The following is a 27,215-nucleotide window of genomic DNA, read 5'->3' as shown; positions in this document are numbered from 1 at the left end:
AATCTTCGAAAAATACCGATTATTTCTGCAAAACTCTTACCCATATATAATTTACCCCCTCCAGGTATCCTAGTCCGCAAAGTGACTCCCACGAACGTGGTGCTAGGTGAAGTCCGCACAACGGGGCGGGCCCGCGGCGGGCTGCGTGTGTCCAGCATGCGGTTATACCGCGCGCCCGTGCTGGCGCCGCCCGCTGCGTTGCATCTCGCCGCACACGGGCCTGATACGCCGTGCCAGGTACGAGAAACTAAATAAAACATTGAAAAAACCTTTGTTCGAAACACACACATACAACATATACATCACATACTCACATAATCGCCACTCCCTTTTCCTTTGAAATTATTGAAGTGCAAACTTCTTTAGCGGCGTTGAGCACTTTTTCTGTAATGGGTATAAAATCTTAAACTCGCGTCAGGACACGTGACCTAATCGAAAAAGCATAAGACGCATGGATATCAAACATGCTCAACGTTAATAATCAAGTTTTCACTCGGCACTCCCGGAGTGCAACCCGTCTTTTTTTAATTTATTATAGTAGTTCGTTCTAAATCTATCACCTATCTGAAAGCTCTCGATTACTCTTTTCCTACAGCTGACACACCTACAATTTGTTCAATTACTATTCGGCTATTTAATACATACTTATTATGGCAATTTTTGCCTCATCCTCTTTTAAATGTAATTTACACTTTTATTCGTTTAGTCTAATACACTGTTTAGAATTTTGGTTCTTCAAAAAATTATTGATTAATTTGTAATATGTTGTACCTTTCAGCCCCGTTGTGAATCGGCGAACTATCCATCCATTATCACTCCTGAACTCTTAGATATGGATATTGACTGGGATCAGGTAAGAATATACGACATGATATAACCGCTCTTAAGATCTTGAAGTCAATTTATTTCTGATTAAATACTTTTTTTTAACACTCTTATAAAAAATTCTTACTGAATAGATTTCATTTCACTCCATATCTACTCTCTTATCTTAGTAACTCTACCATAAGTTGTCATAAAACATAAAAGTAATGTTTTAGGTGTACGAGATATCAAGTAACACATTACGGGAGATAAATGACAATCTGCTGTTACTGTTTTCGGCAAATGCACCGGATATAATGAACTTGTACCAGCCGCCAGCAGCTACACCTACAGGTAATGTACACATTTACCTATTTTTGACATAAGATTATTTTTTTAAGAAAAAATTTTATATTCTGTAACGTTGGAAACTGTTAAATGAAACTACTTTTTGGATTGAATTATCTTATTACACTAAATCGAAACTAATACATTATAATATTATTTAAAAACGCTGACATAGTTCGCGTTAATACACTTACATAAAACTACACTACGTTACTTACAGTACACCATAAATACAAAAGATCATTCTTTAAAACTCACATTTCTTTTGAGTTAATTTTTTTACTTTACTATTAAGTACGTCTTTCCATTACGCTTATTAAATTTTGATAATGTGTACTCAAATTTCAGCCAAAAATTATGAAATCATCTAAATAAGTGAAACACTTTTCAAATGCTAAGACAAACATTGCAACAGACATCAATTGGCTGAACGAACTAGAACTGATGGTTTATCGACTTTAAGACGGTCGGTAAACGTTTAATTTCATAACATGTTCCTGATTTAGGTGTAAATGTTTGTACTTACAACTCTCAGGGCTCAAGCTTACCTGGTAATACCCATTATGAAGATCTAAATGACTAAAATAGTTGTTTATTATTATCTAATGTTGAATAAAGAGAAAAATATTAGTTTTTCTGTTCACTGAAAGAAGAAGTATTTCGACTGGGTTTTGAAGATTATTTCCATGTAAATCTATGCATATTGCAAGTATTTATACATCTAGGTTAGACATAGGCGTGTATTTCAAATTCGATTGTTAGTTCCTTAAAAAAACTAGCTAGTTTAACCAACTTTATTATTTATTTATTTTGTCACGTTTTGTGAATTCACTTTGAAAGAATGCTTATAATCTTGTTTCCGATTAAATTTTTGTTTCTTTCGACTGGAATTAATTTTGACAGATTTTAAGAAGTTTTTGTTTAGCATTGTAAATCTTGTTGTTTTTAATGAACGGAAGTAATTATATCTAAGAAGTTTTCGAGAAGAGGGATGAGGAAGTCATTTAATGTTATGATCTCTAGTTTTTGGGGGTCGTGCGGTGGGCGGTCGGGCGCTGTGCAGCAGCGGCGTGCCGGAGCCGCAGCGCTGCGTGTGGGCGGCTCGGCCGCGCTCGCTCGCCAACCACAACCTGCACAACGCGCTGCTCTCGCTCGGCGGGCCCGAGCTGCTGCTCTTCCTGTACGCACGGGTCAGTATGCGTGTAGGCAGCAGGTTATCCAAAATTGACTCAATTGCCAACATTTTCTCGTCACGCACATTTTTATATGTGTACGGTGGAAACATACAAAGCGCATAATCATCATTTTATGTATTTCACAACATTTTCATCTAACATTCATTTCAAATTTTTTTAAAAACATTTAAGTAAACAATGTTCTCACAAAAAATATCAAGTGTCAATTTATAACGTATCATTTTGTATAAAAAATATGCATTAAATATGTCAATATTATGTTGTACAGACGGTGGAAGCGGGTTGCAGCGCCGCGGAACAAGCCCGCGCACTGGGCTGCGCGCTGCGGGCGGGCGGCGAGGCGCGCCTGCACGCGGCCGCGCGCTCGCCCGACCTGCTGCACATGCTGCTGCCCGTGTTCGCCTGCCCTGCTGCTTGTCTTGGCGCTCATCTTGTGCAGGTGATATACACCAGCTCCTCTTTAGTAACACACCTATTTTATATAGAGGTGACACGATACACACATATACACGACACATTTAATACATTACTCACATATGTATATGATACACACACATGAATATATCCTACTAAAACATAACAGCTTTTTGTGCGTGATGAATTGTTCTTTTTTAATATTTAATCTCTGTGTCAGAATATAAAATAGACTTAATATTTTTCTCGATACAATTATTTTTATAAATTTATAAAGCTTAAAAAAAATTCGATCACGAGGCGGGACTCGAACAATTTTTTTTATCAATTTATTTTCGTCGATTTCTATTACCGGAAAAAAATGTGACTGAATAAAACGAACCACACCTGCGAGCCAAATTTTGATGGCCTTGGGTTCAAGAAAAAACGTAATACAATCAATTGAAACAGCAATTCAGCACTACCCAAACCTAACCTCAAATCTAAACACCAGGTGATAATCCGCGAAGCGTGCGACCGTTCAGTAATAGACGTGAGCGGTGGTATCGTGCGAGTGGACTGCGGCACTTCAGCCGTCATACTGGAGCCGTGCCTGCTGCTGCTGCTGCTTCACGCCTCGCGGTACTTGGACGCGCAGCCGGTTAGTACAACACGTCACATGCAAAGTCAAATATTTATTTATTCAACTAGATTCAGTTTAGAAGCACTTTTGAATCATCACAATACATAAAAAAAATTAAGTTACTGCCCTTTCCCATTTTAGAAAATGCGTTTGTTTGATATTATTGGTGGTGTCATTTACAAGGTATCATAATTCCCGATTCTTCAATCTAATACTCTCATAATTAGTAAGAAATTTCATGACTAAGAGTAATTTCAATTGAGGTTAAACAAATGTTAAAACTTGAGATTTCTTGTTGACTCTTCTTTGTTTTTCGAAACGATTGTAAATATTATATTAAGTATTTTGACAAATAAAAAAAACTTATTTTTCAAGTATTCCTTAAACTGAACAGGAAATACAATGGGAAGAAATCGACCTAAGCGCTGAGAACGATCACGAAGACGAAGGCGTGGGTAAACGGCAGCGAGGCGAAGCGTCAAGCGGGTCGTCTTGGAGTTTAGCGTTATCTGCATTAGCTGCGTTATTGAGACCGACACATCCGAGACGCAGCTTCAATGCGTACCAGGCGGCTAGGGTGCCGCTGCTTAACCATTTGCTGCTGGCTTGTAAGGTTAGTAACTGAATTTTATGTAAATTAGATTTTTTATTCAGAAAATATTTTGTACAAAATTGATAAGATTGAAGCAAATTCTTATTTAAGGAAGATTGATGTTGGAGATTTAAGTTGTTGGAATGTAATTAGATACAGATATATCCGTGAATGTTACAAATTTTGAGTGTTAAATCGTTAGTAAACATTTAATACAAAATAGGCCCCAGGTGCGAGCCTTGGAGAACACCCGGAGAAACTACAAAAAAAATACGTGATTCATAGCCATTACATAACTGTTATTTTTAACGTTCTATTGCCTGAATAATTTTCAAGCCAAGCTTTAGTCGTAGTGTGTCGACCACTGATAACGTATTACGCAGTACCAAATGATCCACCTTATCAAATGCCTTACTTAAATCCTTAAGTATATTATTGCATCTATTTCTTGACTTCTATCGTCAGTATTGCACAAATCGTCAGTTTTAGTTAGGTATCGTTATCGTAGGTTTATATTCTCTATGTTTTAACAGAAATTCAACTTATGAAAATATTTAATAGGGCCTTAGAAACATGGGTGCCATAATTTTTATTTCTTTTTTTTTTTTCAACTGGAGGGCACATGAGCGTTTGTTACATATTTGAATGAGTAAATTATTGTACAGGAACGCTTCCTGAACTCAGATGCTTCGGCGCTGTCGGAGCGCAGCAGCAGCACGCTGGTGCGGCTGGTGCGCGCGCTGCTGGACGCGCCGCCGCTGCTCGCCAACATCGCGCTCATCGCCGACTTCCTGCTGCTCATGCACCAGGTACGTGTGGTGCAGCAGCAGCAGCAGCATGCATGTGCGGTGTTGTAGCCGGACTTTCATTGAAATACTGCCTTACAGTATTAGACTAGAGTAGATAATTTTTGAAACAAAAAAAAATCGCAGTCGGATGAAACCCATTAGAAAGGGAGCGGAATATGATAAAAATGTAAGGAAAAATAAATTACGGTCAATCCGAGTTCGGGAAGCGGGAGGGGGGAGCTTTTAAGAGAAAAAAATGGTTTCTCTCGATTTCCGACAAAACTACAAGTCCTATAGAAAAAAGTTCAATGGCAAAGTTGTAGGTAATTAAAAGTTCTACAACTTTTGTATTCACAATTTTTTCACATAACCTCAAAATTTAGATGAAAAATTCAAAAAACCAAGTTTTTGGTCTTTTATAATTATCTACTTCAAAATTTATTTTTTTTCTACGAAATTTGGTGGAAACTTACTTTATTATGTCCCAAATACACTGTAATTTATTTGATTGAAAATATTTATTTTTTCGCCTTATTTTGAGTTAATACCAAAAAAACAACCTAATTTTCAATCGAAAAGTCACCCGTCAAAATATCAGCTTTTTTCAAAAACTTGGGGTTCCTTTTATTCATTGAAATCTCTACTTTCATATGGTGTAAAAAAAATAAACACCACCATAGTAAATGTTCTCAGGAAATGCATACAAACAGTGTGAAAATTAGCTTTTACTAAATCAGGCACACTTCTCGAACTACCTGAAATGTTTTTATCGACATCATTTTGCTTTTGAATATGCTGTAGAAATATTAAACTTAGAACTGATAATTATTTTTCTTTTGAAATATTACCGAAAAGCCGATACAAGAGAAGATATAGAGTTCAAGAAGTGTGCCTGATTTAGTAAAAGCTCATTATAACACTGTTTGTATGCATTTCCTGAGAACATTTACTAGAGTGGTGTTTATTTTTTTTTTTACACCATATGAAAGTAGAGATTTCAATGAATAAAAGGCACCCCAAGTTTTTGAAAAAAGCTGATATTTTGACGGGTGACTTTTCGATTGAAAATTAGGTTGTTTTTTTGGTATTAATTCAAAATAAGGCGAAAAAATAAATATTTTCAATCAAATAAATTACAGTGTATTTGGGACATAATAAATTAAGTTTCCACCAAATTTCGTAGAAAAAAACATTTTTGAAGTAGATAAAAATAAAAGACCAAAAACTTGGTTTTTTGAATTTTTCATCTAAATTTTTAGGTTATGTGAAAAAATTGTGAATACAAAAGTTGTAGAACTTTTAATTACCTACAACTTTGCCATTAAACTTTTTTCTATAGGACTTGTAGTTTTGTCGGAAATCAGGAGAAACCATTTTTTTCTCTTAAAAGCTCCCCCCTCCCACTTCCCGAACTCGGATTGACCGTAATTTATTTTTCCTTTTATTTTCATCACATTCCTCTCCTTTTCTAATGGGTTTCATCCGACTGCGATTTTTTTTATCTTTTCATTATTTTGAAAGGCTTCTACCCCAGTCTATATCCTTCCGAACCTCTCTTAATTAATCTATACAAAAGACGTATAATCCGGCTCGAAGGACCAATTTCCCAAGACCACAAATAGCTGAAAAAACTATAAAAAAACAACAAATCCAAAAACTGTATTCGATTAAACTTAAAAGTATAACCGTAATTAAATTTTCATTTTCATTAAATTTTCGTAATTAAACTCAACAGTATAACCGTAATTAAATTTTCATTGATTTGAAAACTATAATTATTAACTACTAGCGACCCGCCCCGGCTTCGCACGGGTGCAATGCTGATACTAAATACACTACAGAAAAACTGTGAACGTTGTATATAAAAACATAGCGGCCCGGCCGGCCGGTACTTACCGCCGCAAACGCTACGTCCCGCAATTTTTAAATCTGTAATATCTTCGAAAATATTCACTTAAATCATACGGTGTAAAGGGCTATATAGATCTATATTAAATGAACAATGTATTCAAGGTATTTAATTGGTTAAGGATTAATGCTGTATTGGTTAAAATCTCTTCGAAAATTAGCTATTATTTGTCGTAAAAAGTAAATGACAAAAAAAAGTTATTGTGGGTTATCCATAAGAGATAGACATATACCATCGCGGACTTTTCTGTAGACCTTTTCAATGTGTATAATATGTACTTGGTACATTATTTTGATAAAACTCGTAGGGTTCAGCCTGCGTTTGCAATATAAGCGGAAAAAATGTAATTTTTTACGACATCACATTAGAAACCTCAAAAATAACAGTACATCTCCACTATTTAATGGATGTAATTATACATATAAACCTTCCTCTTGAATCACTCTATCTATTAAAAAAAACCGCATCAAAATCCGTTGCGTAGTTTCAAAGATTTAAGCGTACAAAGGGACATAGGGACAGTGAAAGCGACTTTGTTTTATACTATGTAGTGATATAAAATATTTGTAACAGGCAAGTGAAACGTTCATAACGCACTCGCGCGCGAACTTCTACTTCCTGGTGACGTCAGAGACGCCGGACAGCAGCGAGTTCAACCTGCTGCAGCTGCTCCGCAAGCGCAAGCAGCCCGTGCGCTGGCGCAGCCGCGACGCGATCGACAAGTCCAGCTCGTCCAGCGCGTCCAACGACGACCGCGACACGGACGGCGAGAGGACCGACGTGGACCAATCCAAGCAGATCAAGTCCATTGTCAACTCGAGGATTAAGGAAAACCGGTTAGTTTTATACAAAGGCTATGTTTACTTATTCTCTTTGACTCTACGGAAGACAAGTCTAAAGCTCCCTAAAAATTTTTAAAAATGGTTGCAAGTTGCACAATTTGTTACCAACCATTTTAAAAGGCATAATTTGAAATTAATTGTATTGAGGAAATATTAACGCTTTACTTTTTGTTTCAGAAGTAGTATCTCCTCAACGTCAGAATACTCAGATGCCACTACAGCGGGTAAGTGTCATTCAACACATACTACAAAAACAAAAAAAATATGTAAAAGATATTATCGAAATGTTCCAAAAAATGTTTCTTACTATCCTGCTCATTTACTTCTTAATCCCAAAAATTTACAAAAATGTCATGAAAACATTAGCCATTTTTTACAAATACTACTTTTTACAGAGGTGGGTGGCAGTGACGGGGGAGGGGAAAGAAGTGAAAATGGAGACGCAGATCCTCTGAAGGAGTACGTTGTTATCGATTCGGAGGAAGTCGGACAGACCAACGTTGACATGTACGCGGATAGCTTGTATCAACAGGTGAGCTTTTCTATAAAAACTATTTGCATTTTTAAAACTACCTGTATTAACAGCCTTTTTTGTCAAAAGTAAATAATTATATGCTACAGTTCATATTATATAGATAATAAAATTGTGTAAAATGTGCAAGTTTATTTTTCTTCTTCTATTGCTTTTTCCTTTAAAAACTTGATATTTACTTTAGAAGCTAAAAATGTATTGAATATTTTCCATTAAAAGTCAATAATATATTGTAGTATCATTTAATTTCCAAGATTTAACGAATATTTGTCACAAACAACATCTTTGCAGCGTTCAGTCCGCGCAGGCGCAGAGCCGGGTTGGAGCGCATGTTCAGGCCTGTTGCTGTTGCTGCGTGATACCGTGCTGCAACTGCCGCAACATTTGTTGCCACAGGTAAGGGAGTTGTTAGGATATCTTGTTTTTTGTTTATTGTAAAGTTATCTTTGTATTGTTACCTCTTGTTGGAAGTGCGAACTGCACTTAGCTTAAAGCTTTAGAGTTTAGACGTTTAATACACTAGGTCCGCTATATTTTACAACTTTTTCACTACTGTCCATTATAACCTCATCATTCTTCAATTTTTTTTAATGAAACTTCTTTAGGCGCTTTGAGAGTAAAATTTCATGGTTGCGTCATTGCAATACCGTTACGGTATAGAGTAAAGGTACGTTTTTGGTATCTTGAATCTTCCCAAAGAAATTTAAATTCTGACACGTGTGCTCAGCAGACACGATCTTTTTTTTCTTCCGTTTAACAAACTACCCGATTATTTCAAACATAATGACTCATCAATTTATTTATTTTAATTATATACAGGCGATAGGCGGCGCGATCCAGCCGGAACAAGTGGCAGTACTGGCGAACCACCGCAGTGCGCACGTGCGCGCCGGTGTAGTGCGCGTGGCGGCCGCGCTGCAGCGGCGCCTGCCCGCCGCCACACAACACCTGTATGTGCACCTCGCTAACCAGGTGCGTAAATAACTAGATATAAATGATTATAAATTGTCCGAAACATAACTCTGCTTACAGGCAGGCAGAGTTTTCTTATAAACGTATACAAAATAATTGTCCGATTGAATTGTCTTAGAATTCGTAATTAAAGCATCATACAATCAAGACGATGAGAGAGATGTTGTTGTTTTCTTTATAAAATCATCACTCAATTTATCGCATTCTAAATTCGACCCTAGTGAACGAACAATAATTGAACATTACTGCCACGAAATTTGAATGAATATTTTATAATATTTGGAAAATCCAAAAGTGCACGCCTCATAATTTTTTTTTAATAAATATTTATTAATTATTATTTTTGTTTATTTAATAACAATTAAACCACATCGAATCAGACCCTGAAAAATGAAAGGGTTCTATTCCTGAGCATACTCAAGCGTAAGAGAAAAAAAAAGACTCGATTAGTAAAGTATTTCGGTCGCTATCGTGTTAACAAGAAAAAGGATCCGCACATACAGACACACGGACGTCCAAGACAGAACTTTTTTAAACTGTTTTTTAACTAGTTTAAATAACAAAAATGACATCAAAAATATCATGAACGTTAAAAATAGTGTTTTTTCTTAATATGTGTGTGTATGTATTATCTTACAAGTGCAATGTATGATACATAAAGACATTTTAAGTTTGAAAAATCAGATGTTTTGCGCGAAGTGACAGTAGTACCCACCTCAACGCTTCGCTTATGAGGCGTGCAATAATTTAGTTTCAGTTTCGATTGTAGAACTAAATATTTCATTTAATAAAATGTCAAATGTTTGTCGAAGAAATAAGCTACACCAGTTTTGATGACAATTTTAGTGATATGATTTTTCGAATGATAGCCTAAATTTGCTCCCAGGTTTATCAAAATATGTAATACATTTTTTGAGAATTATTAAAATTTATAGATCTCTATGTACGAGGGTTCGTGGGAGTTAGCAGAGGCGTGCACCGCGCTGCTCACAGGACAAGACTTGCCACTTGAAGACCAAATTGATGTAAGACTGGCGTGCTAAAATGTCAAATAAATTAAAAAACTGGGTTTATTACCGCTTATTATTTAAGTCGATTGAATATTAACTTTGCTTTATTTTTCCAGTGTAAAGCAAAATGTTTTTTGAAGATTTGAAACGCATTTTAGACCAATAGATGCAAACTCACGCTTACAATGCTCATTTTTCGGGGTTTTTTTTATAATTTTTATATTATTGTAGCTCTAAATTTTTTAACATTGCAATAATACTATGATTTTTCCTTTTTCTATTCCAAGACAAACATTACATAATTAATAATTAAATTCAACTCATCAATACTTTGCTCACTCAATTAAATGTATCACCGTATCCCATAAAAAAATTTCATCTCTCCAGGAAGAAGTATGGTCCCACGTGGACGAAACCTGGTGTCCCCGTTCAGCCCCCCTACTGGGCGTGTTGCCCGCCTGCCTCGCGGACGTGCCGCTAGCACACAATATTATTGCTGTACTGCGCAGACTTGTTGATAAGGTAACACTCGATTATGTGCCTTAAGTTCATGTAGATACAGATGAAAATAAAATTTGTACAAAAAGATTTGGTCATTTGCCAGAAATTAGAAAGAGTCAATAATAATGTAGTTAAAGTTATAGTAGTTTCAACAACAAGAAATGACTTCCATGACTGATGAAAAAAATGCATAACATTGAAATTTTATATTCTGCCAAACATGTTTCATACTATCAAAAAAGTTGCTGTTAAAATTGAAAGAACTTTATCATTATTAATCTGTTAATAGCAAATAACTATAACTCTACCATACATCTTACATAAGTTTTTGTTCAAAATTGCAGTCAACAGTGAAAGCGCTCTACGAAGTGGCGCTCACAGAAGTGGTAGTGCGTTGCATCAGCGCGGTGGGGGGGAGTGGTGGGAGTGGGGCAGCTGGTGGGGAGGGGAGGGAGCTGCTACTGGAGGACCTGCAGGATCTGCTCGTGAGGTTCGCATTGAGGGTGCTCGCGGGGAACCATAGTACACAGGTACGAAGTGATACTATAGTTATAAGAATATGTTAAAGTTTTCTTCGCTTCTTAGAGTGATTTTTTTGAGGAATTGTAATAAGAATGAAAAAATATGCTGTTTTCGTTGTATGCTATGTTTTAATGTGGTACAGTATTGGTCTATTAATTTTCGAAATCTAAGACTGCAAAATAATGAGTCGAAAAATTGAAAAAGTTAAAATGTTTTTTAGATTGGCAACATTTTCAATTTATGTATTTTGTTTATATCTGCAAATGCAAACAGTCACAAATAAAAATGTGTAATAACATGATTCTTTCAATCGAAACCATCGATTTCAGATAATAGTAGACATGCACCACCTCCTAAGCTACATAGAGCGTGGTGGCAACGGGGACTCAGTGCCCACGACCGTGCAAGAGGAGGGCGAAGGCCCAAGCGAGGAGGGCGTAGCACAAGCTGCCAGGAATGCCCAAGTGGCGCTGTATATCGCACAGTTAGATCATTTGGAAGCCAGGCTGCATCAGATCCATGTTAGTGCGGCTGATAAGATCGCTGGGTATTTTAGTAATGGTAAGTAAAATGTGATGGTACATATTTAACACCCTTTTATTAGCTTCACCTGTATGTTAGTATGTAATTTACACGTATTTAGTAATTTTGACCCAAATTATAAATTTATAATTTTGACCCACTTCAAATTGAGATATTTAAGACAAATTAAGTATAAAGTTAGGATCGTTTTTAGTTTAAGCGTGTTTTATGGTGTTTTTTTTTTAACTATATTTATATTTAAGGTTTGCGTTTAAGTCTTATACAATTTGAACAGAAATCCTGCATCTATAAAAGTAAAATGTGTTAAAATTCACTTATGCGATATAATTATGTATATGGATTATAGTAAGGCGTTCGATTAGGTGGATCATTTGTTACTGCTCAGAAATTTGTCAGGACGTTGGTATTAACGGTTTAATGTTAAATTGAATTGCAACTTAATTGTGCAATAAAACGGTACAAGTTACAGTTAATGGTTATGAATCGCTTCCATTTGAAACTACTTCGGGTGTTCCCCAAGGGTCGCACTTGGGCTCTATTTTTTTTTAGTTTTTATTAATGATTTGACACATGAAATTAGTTACTAAAAATTTAAACTTCGATATAATATATCTTCTATTGACTAACTTGCAACGAAACTTTAAAAAATATGACTAGGATTATTATTTCGGCTGATTTTGCGTATTGGCTTGTTGTAACATTGCAGCATTTAATTTTTTTATTGCAATTAGTGCTGTCGTCATCAACGGAGCGTGGTGAGCGCGGTGAAGTAGCGTCCCGTCACGGCGCGGTGGTGTCCCGCGCGGCCGCCTTCCTGCTGGCGAGGTCGCCGCGCAAGCCGCTCGCGCAGGAGGACGCGCTGCTGTTCCGCCTGCTCGACACGCTGCTGCTCGGTATGTGCTGCTCCGAACGGGAATGGCGAAAGCATGGATTCTTTCAACAAAAAAATTAAATCTTACAACTAAAATGTATCAACGTAACACATAAAGGGAACCCTCGCATTATATGCTTCATTAGCAAAACAGCGCAGCGCTAATATTCAGAATTTTTCCAATTCAGATGGTACACAATTTTTCACATGTTTAATTTTTAGTCCTTCGAGCTGGATTCTTACTTTGGTCCTTCGAGCAGGATTTTTACTTGTGTTTATTGTGGTAGGTGTGAACGGGGGCGGCGGGCGGGCGCGCTGGCGCTGGGGCGGCGGCGCGGAGTGGGCGGCGTTGCTGGGCGAGGTGTTCTGGTGGGCGGCCAGCCCCGCGCCCGGCGTGCGCGCGCTGCAGCCGCGCCTGCTGCGGGCGCTGTACTGCGCGCCGCCCAGCGTCAGGGACGCGCTCGCGCCCAAAGATCCTTCGCACATGCGCAAAGTATGATTAGACAAAATAATTTTAACTAGCTTGTAATTTTTGCAAGTTAGTAGCTTTTTCCGCGTAGTTTGCGGTATAAAATAGTTATTTCCCATCAGGAACTTTTTAGTCATAGAATCGATCAAATGTGATGTCGAATAAAAACAAATATACACACTTTCGTATTTATATTTTAAGTGATGACATGTTTTTTGACTCCTATACAGTTTTTCTAGTATGTTTGCAACTTATAATAGAACGCATTTAAATGGTATATAACGTGTTGGATTGTGCAGCTGTCCGTGTACCTGCTGACGATGATCCGACACGTCCACCTGTTGGCGGAGGGCGCGCAGGCCGAGCCGCTGGAGCTGGCCATCACGGACTGGGCGCGCGACTGGGCCGTGGGCTCGCAGGCCGCGCTGGCGGAGCGCCCGCTGCCGGCGGAGGCCGAGCGCCTGCTGCGCGCCGACGAGCTGCGCTGGGCGCGCGCGCACGGGCCCAGCGCGCACAACGCGCACGTTGCTAAGTACGACTAACGAATAGCTTCATTCTCATAAGTGTTAAGATACTTCTCAATAATATTGCTCAGTGAGGGCAGAAATTTTTCAAATTAGTACATATCATCCTCTAACTGTTACATTTTAACGTGATTTTTTTACAACAGTGAAAATAAATTTACACTAGTGACATAACTTGCTACAAAAAGCTACTTATCTTCTCTATGTGTAATTATATTTCAGTTTATTATCTTTCACTAAAATTAATGAAATTCACACGTTTACTTAACGTGTGAATTTCATTAATTTTTAACGTCGTAATTAACATTGTCTACTTGCGTCTTAATATTAATTTTGTAATAATGTGTGCAATTTTTGTAATGAATATGAATGAATTGTGAAATCACTACATAGTATAAAACAAAGTCGCTTTCTCTGTCCCTATTTCCCTATGTCCCTATGTCCCTTTGTACGCATAAATCTTTGAAAATACGCAACGGATTTTGATGCGGTTTTTTTTTATAAATAGAGTGATTCAAGAGGAAGGTGTATATTATGTATAATAACATCCATTAAATAGTGGAGAAGTACTGTTATTTTTGAGGTTTCTAATGTGATGTCGTAAACAATTACATTTTTTCCGCTTACATTGTAAACGCAGGCTAAACCCTACGAGTTTTATCAAAATAATGTACTAAGTATTATACACATTGGAAAGGTCTACAGAAAAGTCCGCGATGGTATATGTCTATCTCTTATGGATAACCCACAATAACTTTTTTTTGTCATTTACTTTTTACGACAAATAATAGCTAATTTTCGAAGAGATTTTAACCAATACAGCATTAATCCTTAACCAATTAAATACCTTGAATACATTGTTCATTTAATATAGATCTATATGGCCCTTTACACCGTATGATTTAAGTGAATATTTTCGAAGATATTACAGATTTAAAAATTGCGGGACGTACCGTTTGCGGTGGTACTGGCCGGCCGCGTTTTCTGTAGTGTATTTAGTATCAGCATTGCACCCGTGCGAAGCCGGGGCGGGTCGCTAGTATTAATTATAATAATGTGAATGAATAACAAATAAATTGATTTTAATAAAATAAAATTAAGAAGACATAATATAAAATACATAACTAATGAAAAATGTATTTGAATAACGGCTAAACATGCTGAAATAATGTATCTTATTCTTAACACCTATGTATACCATGTTTACTTGCAAATAAATGATTTATTTATTTATTTATTATTTATTTCCTTGACTTCAGGGCAGTGTTCAGTCGTTCAACACTCGCTACCCGCGTGTGCGAGACAGCAATGGCGGCAACACGGCGTGTAGTCGACGCGCAGAACGCTGAGCGTAAAGCATTCCTCGACCACCTGCGGGATACACACGCCCGCATGGCGCGTGCGCACACGCGGTGGGCACGCACTATCGATGCGCATACGCATGAGCGAGGTATGACTCAATTAGTGATACAGAACACTACAGAATCAGAATCAATTATCGTTTTTTTTTGTACTTTGTTCTTTTATAAAATTTTAACTGTCATTTTAATTTTAGCGTTGCATTAGTTGATTGCTAAAATGCATTTCTTGAATATATAGATGGCACGAATCACGTTTTTTTATGTTTAAATATTAATATTTTGGCTATTTTTTAAATTTTGGTCCTTCGAGCCCCCATCTTATACTTTTTGGTATTTAAATTTTTGGAATGTTTTGAAATTTTGGTCCTTCGAGCCCCCTATTTTATTCCTTGTTGTGTGCAGGTGTATGGCACCGTGCGCGCGGCTACCCGCTGTCGTGGCAGCTGGACAGCGTGGAGGGCCCGGGCCGCGTGCGGCTGCGGCTGCGGCGCGCGCACCTGCGCCTGCCGCCCGACAAGCTGCAGCCCGCGCACCGCTACAAGTGCGGTGAGTGGGGGATAAACAAAATAATTTAAGATACCTTAATTGACGTCTTACTCCATGATGTGATGGAATTGTTATGATGCGACCTTGAAATTTTATTCTCAACGCGCCTAAAAAATTTTCACCTAAAAAAAGTTATAAATGTTATTTATTTTGTTGTCTTTGCGGATATCAAATTACATTTCCCGCAGCCGGAGGCTCCAAAAGAAAACCAGATTTACTTTAAAATTACATTTAATAATTAAAATAAAACTTTTTCATACATTTTTAAATAATTATTCTAAAGAAGTCTTAAAAGCTAACACAGCAAAACCACGCTCGCATTCCGTTCCCATGCGAACGGTGTAGTCAGCAGTTTGCTTTTAAAGCCGGGATGTAACAATCAGTTAAACATAAACTGTATTGTGTTATAGAGAACGCCAAGTACCCTCCCCCGCTGCATGACTGCAGTACTGACGTACTAGGCAGCAATGATGATGCGGGCGGGGGGGCGTGATTTTGTTGTTTTTGCGGATATCAGTTTAATATGAGCACTATTGTGTTATAGAGAACGCCAAGTACCCTCCCCCATTGCACTCCGTACTGGGCGGCGGCACGTGGCGCGGCGCACGACTGGCGCGCGGCGAGGCGGTGGCGCACATGGCGCGCGCGCTGCGGGTGGGCGTGGCGGCCGAGCTGGGGGGCGAGCTGCTGCTCACAGACCGCGCCATACACTTCGTGCCCGACACCGGCGACGGAGACGCCTGGCCCGCGCACAGTGTGTACGCGGCCGCTACACGGCGCTGGTGCCTGCAGGAGCGCGCTGTCGAGGTGCGCACATACACATACATGCATACACGCACAGACATGCTGGCGACATGCACGCAATTACACACACTCACACGCATAACAAACACGCACACGTATGCACATATACGTGTTACACACACTCACACGCATAACATACACGCATACGTACACACACATATGTGTTACACACACTCACACGCACAACAAACACGCATACGTATGCACACATACGTGTTACACACACACACGCATAACAGACACGCACGCACACGCACACATACGTGCATACGCACAGATAAACTGCGTGTGTGCACTCATTTAGATAAACATACTGTATACAGCACTATTGTTACGTAGATCTATAGTTATTGACATTATAGAGAAGATAGAAATTTTTAAACCTATTATATAACATATGAATGTTTTGTTCTAAAAAAAACAATGTCAGTTCAATAATTTAAGATTTTATTTACTTGCAAAAACTCTAATATCTTTAACTACCGCCAGGTGTTTGTCCGACCGTCTCACGCATACCTCCTCGCGTTCGAGACGCCGGCCGACCGCACCGCGTTCCTCACGCAACTCACAAGATTGCATCCGCACATCAAGTATGTATTTATTTACTCATCGGTAACTTTTACTGCAATATACAAACAGATATATGGCGCTATTTCATGTTCATAAATGATTTGTTTCTCAATAAAAAAGTTTCTCTTTTTTAACAAATAGGTGAAAAAAAATTATAAAAAAATACTCAATAAATTAAAATCCATTTAAACTGAAAAACGTGGTGAAATCTATAATGGTTTCAGTTCCTTTTTTAATTCGGAGTGACGTCATTTGACTTATTCGTATCAAATGACGTCACAAGCGCCAAACGTTCCACCTAAAATACGTAAACTTAAACTACGTCTAACGTAAATTAAACACTCATAGAACGGAACCCGAAAGCCTAACAGAAGCGATGAACCAATGGCGCAACGGACAGATCACAAACTGGGAGTACCTCATGATCCTCAACGGTCTCGCGGGTCGCTCCTACAACGACCTGATGCAGTACCCGGTGATGCCGTTCGTGCTCGCGGACTACACGTCCAAAATCCTGGACCTCACGGACCCGGCGTCCTTCCGGGACCTGAGCAAGCCCATGGCGGTGCAGAATAAAAATAGGGAACAGCACTATATCAATACGTATAATGTGAGTTTAGTAGACACTATTTTAGTAGATTTTCGTGTTTTGAGCTTTTAATGCCTCTAATCATGTTTTAAAATTGTTTTTATGATTATTTTGATAAAGCTTCAACTGTCTAATTTTCTTCTATCTAAATCAAGAATTTAATAAATAATGAACTATCTAGTATTAAGTAAACAAATTTTGCCAAAGTTTCACTTCTGACACGTATCACACACGCTCTTTTTTTAATGTACTTTGGAAATGATGCACTCGTTTTCAAAGTAAGTTATTTAAGTATTTTTAAATATGGTCGAAAAACATTTTTCTCTAATTATTTGTTTATTATCTCCTAGGACCTAAAAGCAGCGCGTCGTACAGGTTGCAGTCCGCTACTATCTCGACAGCCGCATCACTACGCGTCACTTTACTCAAACTCAGGCGGAGTACTTCACTATTTAGTGAGAGTGCCACCTTTCACGGAACAGTTCCTTAATTATCAAGGTAAGAAAGGAAAAATTATGATAAAATTGGATTTGTAATACGATAGAAATATTAGATCTTAAGTTGGCAACACAGCTACAGAAACAAATAAGGCCATAAAAATAAATTGCCACCCTTCATAAAGCTATTTTTTATTCGTACTAGTAACTTAATAGTCTCAATTGCACGACTCATGACACGAAGCATCAGAGAGTGCTTTACGATCAAATTTTTTTGTCTCATTTCGTCAACTATTTTTGAAGTGAAAACTTCTTTAGCGGCGTTGAGCACTTTTTCTGTAATGGGTATAAAATCTTAAACTCGCGTCAGGACACGTGACCTGATCGAAAAAGCGTAAGACGGATACCATTCCATAATATCAAACATGCTCAACGTTAATAATCAAGTTTTCACTTCTGCCGGCACTCTCGGAGTGCAACCCGTCTTTTTTTATTATTATAGCTTTTTCTTATTGATAAGGATCAAAATTGAAATAAATATTTTGTTCAGACAACAACTTTGACATGCCGGACCGCACGTTCCACTCGCTGGCGACCACGTGGCGGCTCATCACCAACGACTCGCCGACCGACGTCAAGGAGCTCATACCGGAGCTGTTCTATCTGCCCGAGCTGTTTTATAATAATGAAGGTAAAAGACAGTGAGAATTTTCCTTATTGTACATTGTAAGCATAATAACATGTGTCCAGTTATTTTGCCCTATTATTATTAGTATTAAATTATTGAAGTGTAATGTGGTTTGGCGAAGTTTATATCACTTAGCGTAGCTGCAGAAATATCCTAGTTTTAAACATAAATGTGAATTCCGTCTCGAAGGACCAAAATGCAAGAGCGGAGTCGAGATGACTTGAATTATAACTTAAAACGCTCTTTGTTGTAATTGCTAATTTATTTAATCTGACTATTTTACTTTTAAATCCCTTTTACTTGTCTGTAATAGAAATTAATCAAGATACCGCTATTTGCCATCATTTATGTATAAAAATATACACTTTGTTATTTCGTGCCTTTAAATTGAAATGTTTACGTGTGTCTGTGTTAGGGCTGGAGCTGGGCGTGCGGCAGTGCGGGCTGCGCGTGGACAGCGTGCAGCTGGCGCGCTGGGCGGCGGACGCGCGGCTGTTCACGCTGCTGCACCGCCAGGCGCTGGAGGCGCCGCTCGTGGCGGAGCGCCTGCCGCACTGGCTCGACCTCGTGTTCGGCTGCAAGCAGACCGGCCAGCCCGCCGTCGACGCGCTCAACGTCTTCCCGGCCTGCGTGAGTACCGTTCCGTGCTGCTAGCCGATACAGGTCTCAAGTGTGAGCCTTGGGGTACACCCCAAGTGACTATAGCGATTCTTGACTTGTTGCGTTCTATTTCCTAATTATATTGTAAGTAATTGTAGCATTAGATACTACTAAAGCATAGCATTAATGGAATTACAGCTTTTGACGTTATTTTATTAAGGAGATCGCTTGATACACCTTATCAAATGCCTTACCAAAATCTTAAATATTTTTTTAGATTAAGTTAAAATTTATGTTTGTCTTTTGTGTTTATTGTTATTATTCTGTAATAAAATGAGCGTTAATTTACAGACATACTACGGGTTCGACCCGGCGGCGCTCGAGGACGAGGTGGACCGCACGGCAGCGGAGGCGATGGTGCGCACGTACGGGCAGGCGCCGCGCCAGCTGCTGCGCGCACCGCACCCGCACCGCGCGCCCGACCTCGCGCCCGCGCAACACACGCAGGTAGGGGGTGTTAGGCTTTTTCGTTACGGAATTTTTACATTCGGGCTCAAAGTCTGAGATTAAAGCTGTGCAATAGCTTAATATTTATTAAGCTATTGCATAGCTTTTATTTAAATTAAGGAAAACAAATCAAGTCGAACAAATAGTTCTTGAAATAACATTCAAACAAACTTTTCAGCTCAATAATAATATGAGTATGTTCATGCACGCTCACGAGCGATAATACTTTGTCACTTACCACTACCTACCACTTCGTATATCTCTATTATAAATTATTTCAACCATATGTTACAAACAATATTTCTGTATATCTATACTAATATAATCTTCTTCTTATATATAAAAATGAATCGCAAAATGTGTTGGTAAGCGCATAACTCGAGAACGGCTGAACCGATTTCGATAATTCTTTTTTTATTATATTCCTTGAAGTACGAGGATGGTACGAGGAGAAAACGTAAATATGTACCACGGGCGAAGCCGGGGCGGACCGCTAGTAAATAAATAAATAAAATATTATAAAGAAGAAAGTGTATGTATGTATGTTGCACGCGTAATCTACTGGACCGATTTTGATGAAATTTGGCACAGATAATCTTTAGACCCTGAGAAAGAACATAGGCTACCTTTTATTGCGAAATATGTACCACGGGGCGGACCGCTAGTATACAATAAAGAGCACTAATTATCTTATACGTGTCTGTCAGCTGGGCACGACGGTGTACGCGGGCGCGGTGGGCGTGCGCTGGGGCAGCTACTGCGGGTCGCCGGCGCGGCCGCCCGCGCGCGTGGCGCTGCGCCGCACGCACGCGTCCGCGCACGCGCTGCTGGCGCTGCCCCACGCAAGGGCTGTGGCCGTGTGCGCGCTACGTGCTGCGCTCATGCCTGTGCACGGTATAGTGATTTCGTTATCATTTTGTTCTTTGGATTTAAAGCCCTGTGGAACAACCCGACGATCTCCAATCCACAATGACCGCTCTGGTAGCTCTGGTCTTCTTTAAGTATTCCAAAAAAAAAACGACGTGTGGCACTCGGGGACTGCCGCGGTAAAGCTATTGCATGTTATGCCTTTGTAGCGACACCTCGCTCTGAATCGCGCAAGCAAAATTTTTTCGTTACAGAGCTATATACAACTTTCCGACAAAATCCATTGGGGCCTTAACGGCCGGCCAGTCGAGTAGACTAGTCGTGAATTCTCTCTTTTTCGATGGAGGAATTCCACCTTCCTTCCTCCACACCTTCAAGCCACACCTCCGCCCGTCGGAGTGGGGGAGCGTGAGGTTTTTTGTTACGGAATTTCTCGATTCGGTCCCCGCGCTCAAGGCCCGCGATAGAAGCTATGCAATAGCTTAATTAAAAGCAATTTTAAGTAAATCTGTTTTTATTAAATTTTCTAGTTATAGAGTTGCAAAATTTAAATACAGCTGCAGAATTATCTTCTTTGAAAGTTTGTCTTTTTGCAAGGTACGTAACCCTTGCATTTTATATTTTTAATATTTTTTATGATCCAATATGAAATATTATTATTGCAGATGAACCCATAGCGACAGGATCGGGTGCAACAGGAGCCAAAGGAACGAATACAACAACCAACGCAACGAGTCCCAGCGTGGGACTGGTGACGTGGGGGCACGGAGACGGGGCAGTCAGACTGCGACGTCGAAGAGATCTGCCCCCGGATATACTGTTCCAAACACCTCCAACTGAACAGGTAACTAAGTAAACAAATTTGAAAATCATAAACTTTTGTGTAAAATTTTTGGTAATGGCCCAAAAAGCAATAGAAATGCTCTTAAGCTAGCTACCTTAACATTCGTTACTTTGTCAAATTTTGCTTGTACAAGTTTTAATAAACCTAAAAATATTTAACAATTTTAAACTCAAACACAAACATTTATTCATTTCGTAAGATATTTTCTAGAAGCACTTTTCAATCGTCATAACATAGTTTTATCAATTGAAAATGAAAAATTTATTATTTCAGAAAAAACACAATAACAATACAAATTTAACAAGATTGACATTTGTTGTAGCTTATTACACATTATGAGCATTAGCTATAGCTCCCACATTAAGATACCTTGTGTCGTGGGAGCTGGTACAATAATTATAAAAAGTAGATTATCACCTGTAATGATAAAAGTTCTAATCGTATTATTATTTTTTGTTTTTAGATGCGTACAATTTTTTTTTTGAAGTGAAAGCTTCTTTAGCGGCGTTGAGCACTTTTTCTGTAATGGGTATAAAATCTTAAACTCGCGTCAGGACACGTGACCTGATCGAAAAAGCGTAAGACGGATGGACATCAAACATGCTGAACGTTAATAATCAAGTTTTCACTTCTGTCGGCACTCCCGGAGTGCAACCCGTCTTTTTTTTTTCATGTATAACCCTCTATCGAAATTGAATCTCGTGACTTATACATTTGCGTGTGTGTTGTCAGATAACGTGCGTGTGCACGTGGCAGGCGGGTCGCTGGGGGCTGGCGCTGGGGCTGGCGGGCGGCGGCGTGGCCGTGCTGCGCGCCGAGAGCCGCGCCGGCGTGCTGCGCGTGCGCACGCGCCGCCTGCACGCGCACTGCGCGCCGCTCGCGCACGTGGCCGCCGCGCCGCCCGTCTCGCTGCTCGCCACCGCCAGCACCGATGGGCTCATCGTGCTGTGGGATCTGCATGAGTTAGTGCACACTTGCTTTGGCTATATTCTTCTCTCTTGAGTTTTGATTGACACTTCTGCTCAACATTTGTTCTTATACCCGGCGCGGCGAATGATGATCCCTATGACACTGACAGTTATTCTCAAGAGACAAACTTGTAATGGCGTCACCATTAAATTAGAAACGTATTGCAGGCGTCTAAAAATGGCATTTATTAATTTTTACGTAGCTTTATGCCATAACAATGATATTCTGTTGGAATTATAATAATTCTTAACATTTACGAGAAATTATATCAATCTGACTTTACGTTTACGTCCTACAATATTTACATCGTTGGCATTTATCGACTAGTGCGGAAAGTATCGATAAACAAATTTCGATAATGGAAACGAGTTCACATTTTTTCCATGCTTAAGCTTTAGTTCATTCACTATTGAATGGAACAGAAATTCGCAGCATAATTAATTAATTAATTACCGTTCACGTTAATTTACTTACCTATGATAATATAAGTTTTTTAGACAAATTAAATGGGGGCTTCCATTTTCACGATAAAATAATATACACTGTGTTAAACGGTTAAAAATTACGTGAAAATGATAAGGCGCATTTTTATGTTTTGGAAAACTTTCGTTTTACTTACCTACTTAATCTATGCTAAAAAACTTAAATTAATACAACAACAAAATAAAAGACGTTAAAAATTCATTTTACAATATTTGTAAAAACATGTTTACCGACGTGGCTGAATGCAAACCACGCGTTTGCCTATAAAATAGTAAAGTATCGACACGACCCATCATACGAGCAATCACTAAGACGAACTGTCATAGGGATCATCATTCGCCGCGCCGGGTATAGTTTATTGGTAATTAATATAAGAAAACATGATTTACATGATACAACCTGTAAACTTTAACATTTTATAGTTTATATATTATCATTTTTAATTAAAATTATGAGGATGGATAATTTCGTCTTGTTATTAACTAAATTGCATGTTACCTATTTATCCCCCCTCCCTACTGATTACATCATTATTTTACTAGTTACTTTATTAAAAAAAAATGTGAGCCGTCATGGGACGCCTGGCAGATGTGAAACATCGTTCGGTTTACAAGTGAGCCTATAGATGTGTATAGCGTGGCGACCCGTCGCCATGGCAAGCGTCGCCACGTCAACAGTTCGGTTTACAAGTGAGCCTATAGATGTTTCACATCAAAAATCCCCTATTACAAATGTCACAATTTAACAGATTGACATACATCCGAACTCTACCCAACCGGGACATGTTACGCGTGTGCCTAGTGGCCATCAGCCCCACACTGAGTGACGTGGCAAGTGTGCACGAGCCGCACTCGCACACAGACAACACGCACGCACACACCGACGTGCTCAACACTCACGCACACGGCGATGTGCGTAACAACGGACACACGGACGCACACGCAGACACGCCCGCAGACAGCGACGCACTTGACTATGAGAACGATGACACGTATAAATACAAGTCGTTAATACGTGTGCACACTGTTAATGGACGGTTTGTTGGTAAGTTACTTTGATTTTATAATGAAAATTCGTTTATTATGGACATGTGAAAAAAAAAACTTTGTTCTACCCTATTGCCCTTTATACGTGTATTTTCTACATAAGAACCTTCCATTTTGTCTTAACAACAACGTTAAAAAATAAGCTGAAATTGTTGGCCCGTTTTTTATTTTTACGCTTAGTAAAACATTTAGCGATTCATTTTTTATATACATATTAAATTCTATCTATAACTTGAACGTGTTTTAATACTTATTATCTATACAGGCAGTGTAAAAGTAGCAGAGACGGTCCGCTGCGTGACGTACTCGGGGTGCGCGGAGGGCACGAGCGTGAACTGCGTGGGCGTGGGCCTGCGCTCGGGCGGCGTGCGGCTGTACTCCGCGTGGGACCTGCGCCCACTGGCCCACCTGCCGCCGCCGAACCCCGCGCCCGCACCGCCCCTCACCCCCGCCACACCCGCTACCAACGAGGACACGCCCCGGGACACTCTGTGGTAAATACTATTGCCTCTTTTATTATTATTTTCTATACAGTTTTCACACTTCTGAAGTATTCAAAGTGTTACTACTTGTTCGGAATAGATAGAAGTAAAATAATAGGTAGCGAGTGACGCGATGTATTCAACCAGTCAGTCGGCCGAGCGTGACGGGAGCGGCTAGTCGCCTATTTGGTTTCACGTGCGGATCACGTATTTAATTCGTCGTAATCTTTTTTTTATTTTATTTTATTTTAATCTTTTTGAGAAATAAATGTCTTAAACCGTAATTCATATTATGCATTCGGTAAATCGGCCCACGGAGTGGCATCAATTCACGCACGGATTGCGTTGCATTTTTTAATTGTATTCCTTTTTCGGTATTCGGTCGTTGTGGACTCGACAATTCATTTAAACCTTTGTCCCACGTCTTATGTATTCGTCGATCTGGACACGCAGTGGGAGTGTAGTTCTACGCCATTTCGGACCTCTTGCTTCGTGCGTGCCGTCTAGGGCATGCTCTTTAATTCAAGTCGCATCGATCCGGCGTAACTAGGGGTCTGCCAATTAAAACATCTTACTCCCATTCCACTTCCTAATAATTTGCTGAATTCTATTTTATTAACTTATTTGTATATTTGCAGCATAACATACAGCCACGACAACGAGATCCTGTTCGCTAGCTACGCGGACGGCACGGTGGCCGCGTGGGAGAGCACCGAGCCCGCCGCGAGACCCGCGCCCGTGCGCATACTGCCTGCGCATGCGCTGCTCTAATACACACACACAGACACACAAATAAATACACAGAACTCACACACTCACCAAAACACAACACTATAACTCTACCACACACCCACAAACAGACAAATACACAAACACACAGAACTCACACACTCACCAAAACAAAACACTATAACTCTACCACACACCCACAAACAGACAAATACACAAACACACAGAACTCACACACTCACCAAAACACAACACTATAACTCTACCAAACACCCACAAACAGACAAATACACAGAACTCAAACACTCACCAAAACATAACTCTATAAATCCACCACACATACCACATACACTTACAGCACCAAAACAAACTTCCCCTTCCCCTATCTATCCCCTAAAACCGTTTCCATGATGAATAATTTACACTTTCCTTAAAATAGTGAAATTTAAACGCAATTGAAATCATTTTACATATTGACACAACATTTTGAATTCAACACAATGTGGTCTCACATACACATAGAAACAAATAAAATGGCAGCTTTATGACATGAGCAGAACAAAATAAAATATTATGTGTACATTATAGATGCCAAATGTGAAGAAATTTTATTATTTTAACAAATGATATTAAAACAGTCAAACTGTGACTCATCAGATGTATGTAAGTTAGAATGGATGCTTAGATATAAGATATTCTAATTCCTTGCCTATGTATAAAAGCAATAAGCGTATGGAGTCTTCCTGAAAACATATTTATGTATAATAATTTATAATGAATAATAGATTAAAGTTTTATTGTGAATCTGTACATAATTTAGATTAAATTTTATATTTTAATACAGAGGCATTAATATACGTAAAATGAAGTAATTTTAGAACATTCCACTATTTTTATTGCTCAATACAATCATTATAATGTTTGAAAAATTCAGTATTTACAAGACACAATATAGATTATTTTTAGAAAAAAGTTCGGTATATTGAAATGAATTGTTTTGTAGTAATTTACATCCTTTTTAAATTATATTGTATACTTTCATAAATGATAATTACTCGTAAAATTATTGTCTAAAAGACTTTGTAACTGGCAGCAATATAAGTGTGCTATGTATATTATCATTAAGGTTGTTTACAGTTGGAATGATTGTTAAAGATAAATAAAAACATGAAAATAATACGGTGTTTTATTTGTATCCTTTAATTTCCGAATATAATTTTCTAGTTGACCCGAAAAACATTGTTCTGGTAGGACACGCTTATTACTGGGTTGTGAAAAATAGATGTTGGCCGATTCTCAAACCTACCCACTACTACAATTTTTATGAAAATTTGTGTATATCACTCAAAAAATTTCATAAAAATTGGTCCAAATTGACAAAAATATATTATTATACTATGTACCGTACATACATCCATATGCATTTGGTAAAAAAGGTTATTTGAGACACTTAAAGGAGACGATTTTTTTTGTTTGGAGAATAGGCCCACCTCAATTTCTTAGCGTATATTAATGAAATGTGTGTTAATTTGTTCCTTGAAGTCCCCACATTACAGTGGTGACATTACTTTTACATGTTTTAACCGGAATCTTTAGAAATACGTGTGCAAACTTTCACCTCATTACTACATAAAAACTAACTGATAATGAGCGATTTGTCTTGTGTGACCCATCCGAATCATTGGATACAATATATTTTAATAAATGAATAAATAAATATTAGAAAACATCATATACATTGTCACGATTTAAAGCTCGGAAATCAGACACAACGAAGGTACCACAAACACAGAGACCCGATTTGGTTATAAATAATTAATTTAATTATAATTAAAAAAATAAAGTGGGTGTACCTCAAGTTTCTGGACCTTCATGCGATTTTAGCGATTGGGAAAACTGATTCAATAAGAAATTATTAGTTAAGTAGGTATTTAGGTAGGTGATATTTTATGACTAGGAGTAGGTACGTAATATTAGGATAGGTATCCATTTGCACAGCTATTTTATTATTCATGTTCAATTGTAATATTAAACGCTCATAAGTTGTAGCAATATCATTTTTAAATAGGTAAAAAAAACATTGTTTACATTCATTGCAAACATTCAACATTGACGCAGGGGGCTACGCATGGGCTACGACAGGAGGAATCTGACATATTCCGTCAAAGCAGCCAATAGATATAACATTTCGTTACACGGATTTTTTTAGCTGAGTAGAAACAAATTGTTTTATT

General features: G+C 38.6%; 1 protein-coding gene across 1 annotated transcript in view; it reads left to right on the top strand.

The window, feature by feature from the left end:
- Positions 1-26,158, top strand: part of mv (lysosomal-trafficking regulator mauve) — a 63,777-nt gene extending 37,619 nt beyond the window's left edge. Inside the window, exons 13-47 of the mRNA XM_090120308.1 lie at positions 65-237; positions 779-853; positions 1,041-1,158; positions 2,176-2,342; positions 2,617-2,787; positions 3,256-3,402; positions 3,779-3,997; positions 4,642-4,785; positions 7,247-7,509; positions 7,693-7,739; positions 7,911-8,047; positions 8,339-8,443; positions 8,867-9,019; positions 9,955-10,044; positions 10,417-10,551; positions 10,875-11,060; positions 11,382-11,613; positions 12,327-12,488; positions 12,754-12,959; positions 13,235-13,467; positions 14,719-14,909; positions 15,223-15,366; positions 15,911-16,173; positions 16,660-16,760; positions 17,089-17,350; positions 17,680-17,827; positions 18,317-18,457; positions 18,870-19,084; positions 19,406-19,561; positions 20,269-20,455; positions 21,094-21,272; positions 22,005-22,234; positions 23,473-23,768; positions 24,036-24,264; positions 24,891-26,158. Of these exons, the coding sequence (XP_089976434.1) occupies positions 65-237; positions 779-853; positions 1,041-1,158; positions 2,176-2,342; positions 2,617-2,787; positions 3,256-3,402; positions 3,779-3,997; positions 4,642-4,785; positions 7,247-7,509; positions 7,693-7,739; positions 7,911-8,047; positions 8,339-8,443; positions 8,867-9,019; positions 9,955-10,044; positions 10,417-10,551; positions 10,875-11,060; positions 11,382-11,613; positions 12,327-12,488; positions 12,754-12,959; positions 13,235-13,467; positions 14,719-14,909; positions 15,223-15,366; positions 15,911-16,173; positions 16,660-16,760; positions 17,089-17,350; positions 17,680-17,827; positions 18,317-18,457; positions 18,870-19,084; positions 19,406-19,561; positions 20,269-20,455; positions 21,094-21,272; positions 22,005-22,234; positions 23,473-23,768; positions 24,036-24,264; positions 24,891-25,023 (6,038 nt within the window). The 3' untranslated portion in view covers positions 25,024-26,158. The remainder of the gene's footprint in view (positions 1-64; positions 238-778; positions 854-1,040; positions 1,159-2,175; positions 2,343-2,616; positions 2,788-3,255; positions 3,403-3,778; positions 3,998-4,641; positions 4,786-7,246; positions 7,510-7,692; positions 7,740-7,910; positions 8,048-8,338; positions 8,444-8,866; positions 9,020-9,954; positions 10,045-10,416; positions 10,552-10,874; positions 11,061-11,381; positions 11,614-12,326; positions 12,489-12,753; positions 12,960-13,234; positions 13,468-14,718; positions 14,910-15,222; positions 15,367-15,910; positions 16,174-16,659; positions 16,761-17,088; positions 17,351-17,679; positions 17,828-18,316; positions 18,458-18,869; positions 19,085-19,405; positions 19,562-20,268; positions 20,456-21,093; positions 21,273-22,004; positions 22,235-23,472; positions 23,769-24,035; positions 24,265-24,890) is intronic.
- Positions 26,159-27,215: the final 1,057 nt, after the last annotated feature.

The sequence above is a fragment of the Colias eurytheme genome, chromosome 4, assembly GCF_061535395.1.
Source record: "Colias eurytheme isolate Ceu_HAF_F1 chromosome 4, ilColEury1 Martin Lab GWU primary, whole genome shotgun sequence".
Taxonomy (NCBI): Eukaryota; Metazoa; Arthropoda; class Insecta; order Lepidoptera; family Pieridae; genus Colias; species Colias eurytheme.
This window is presented reverse-complemented; position numbering and strand designations above follow the sequence as displayed.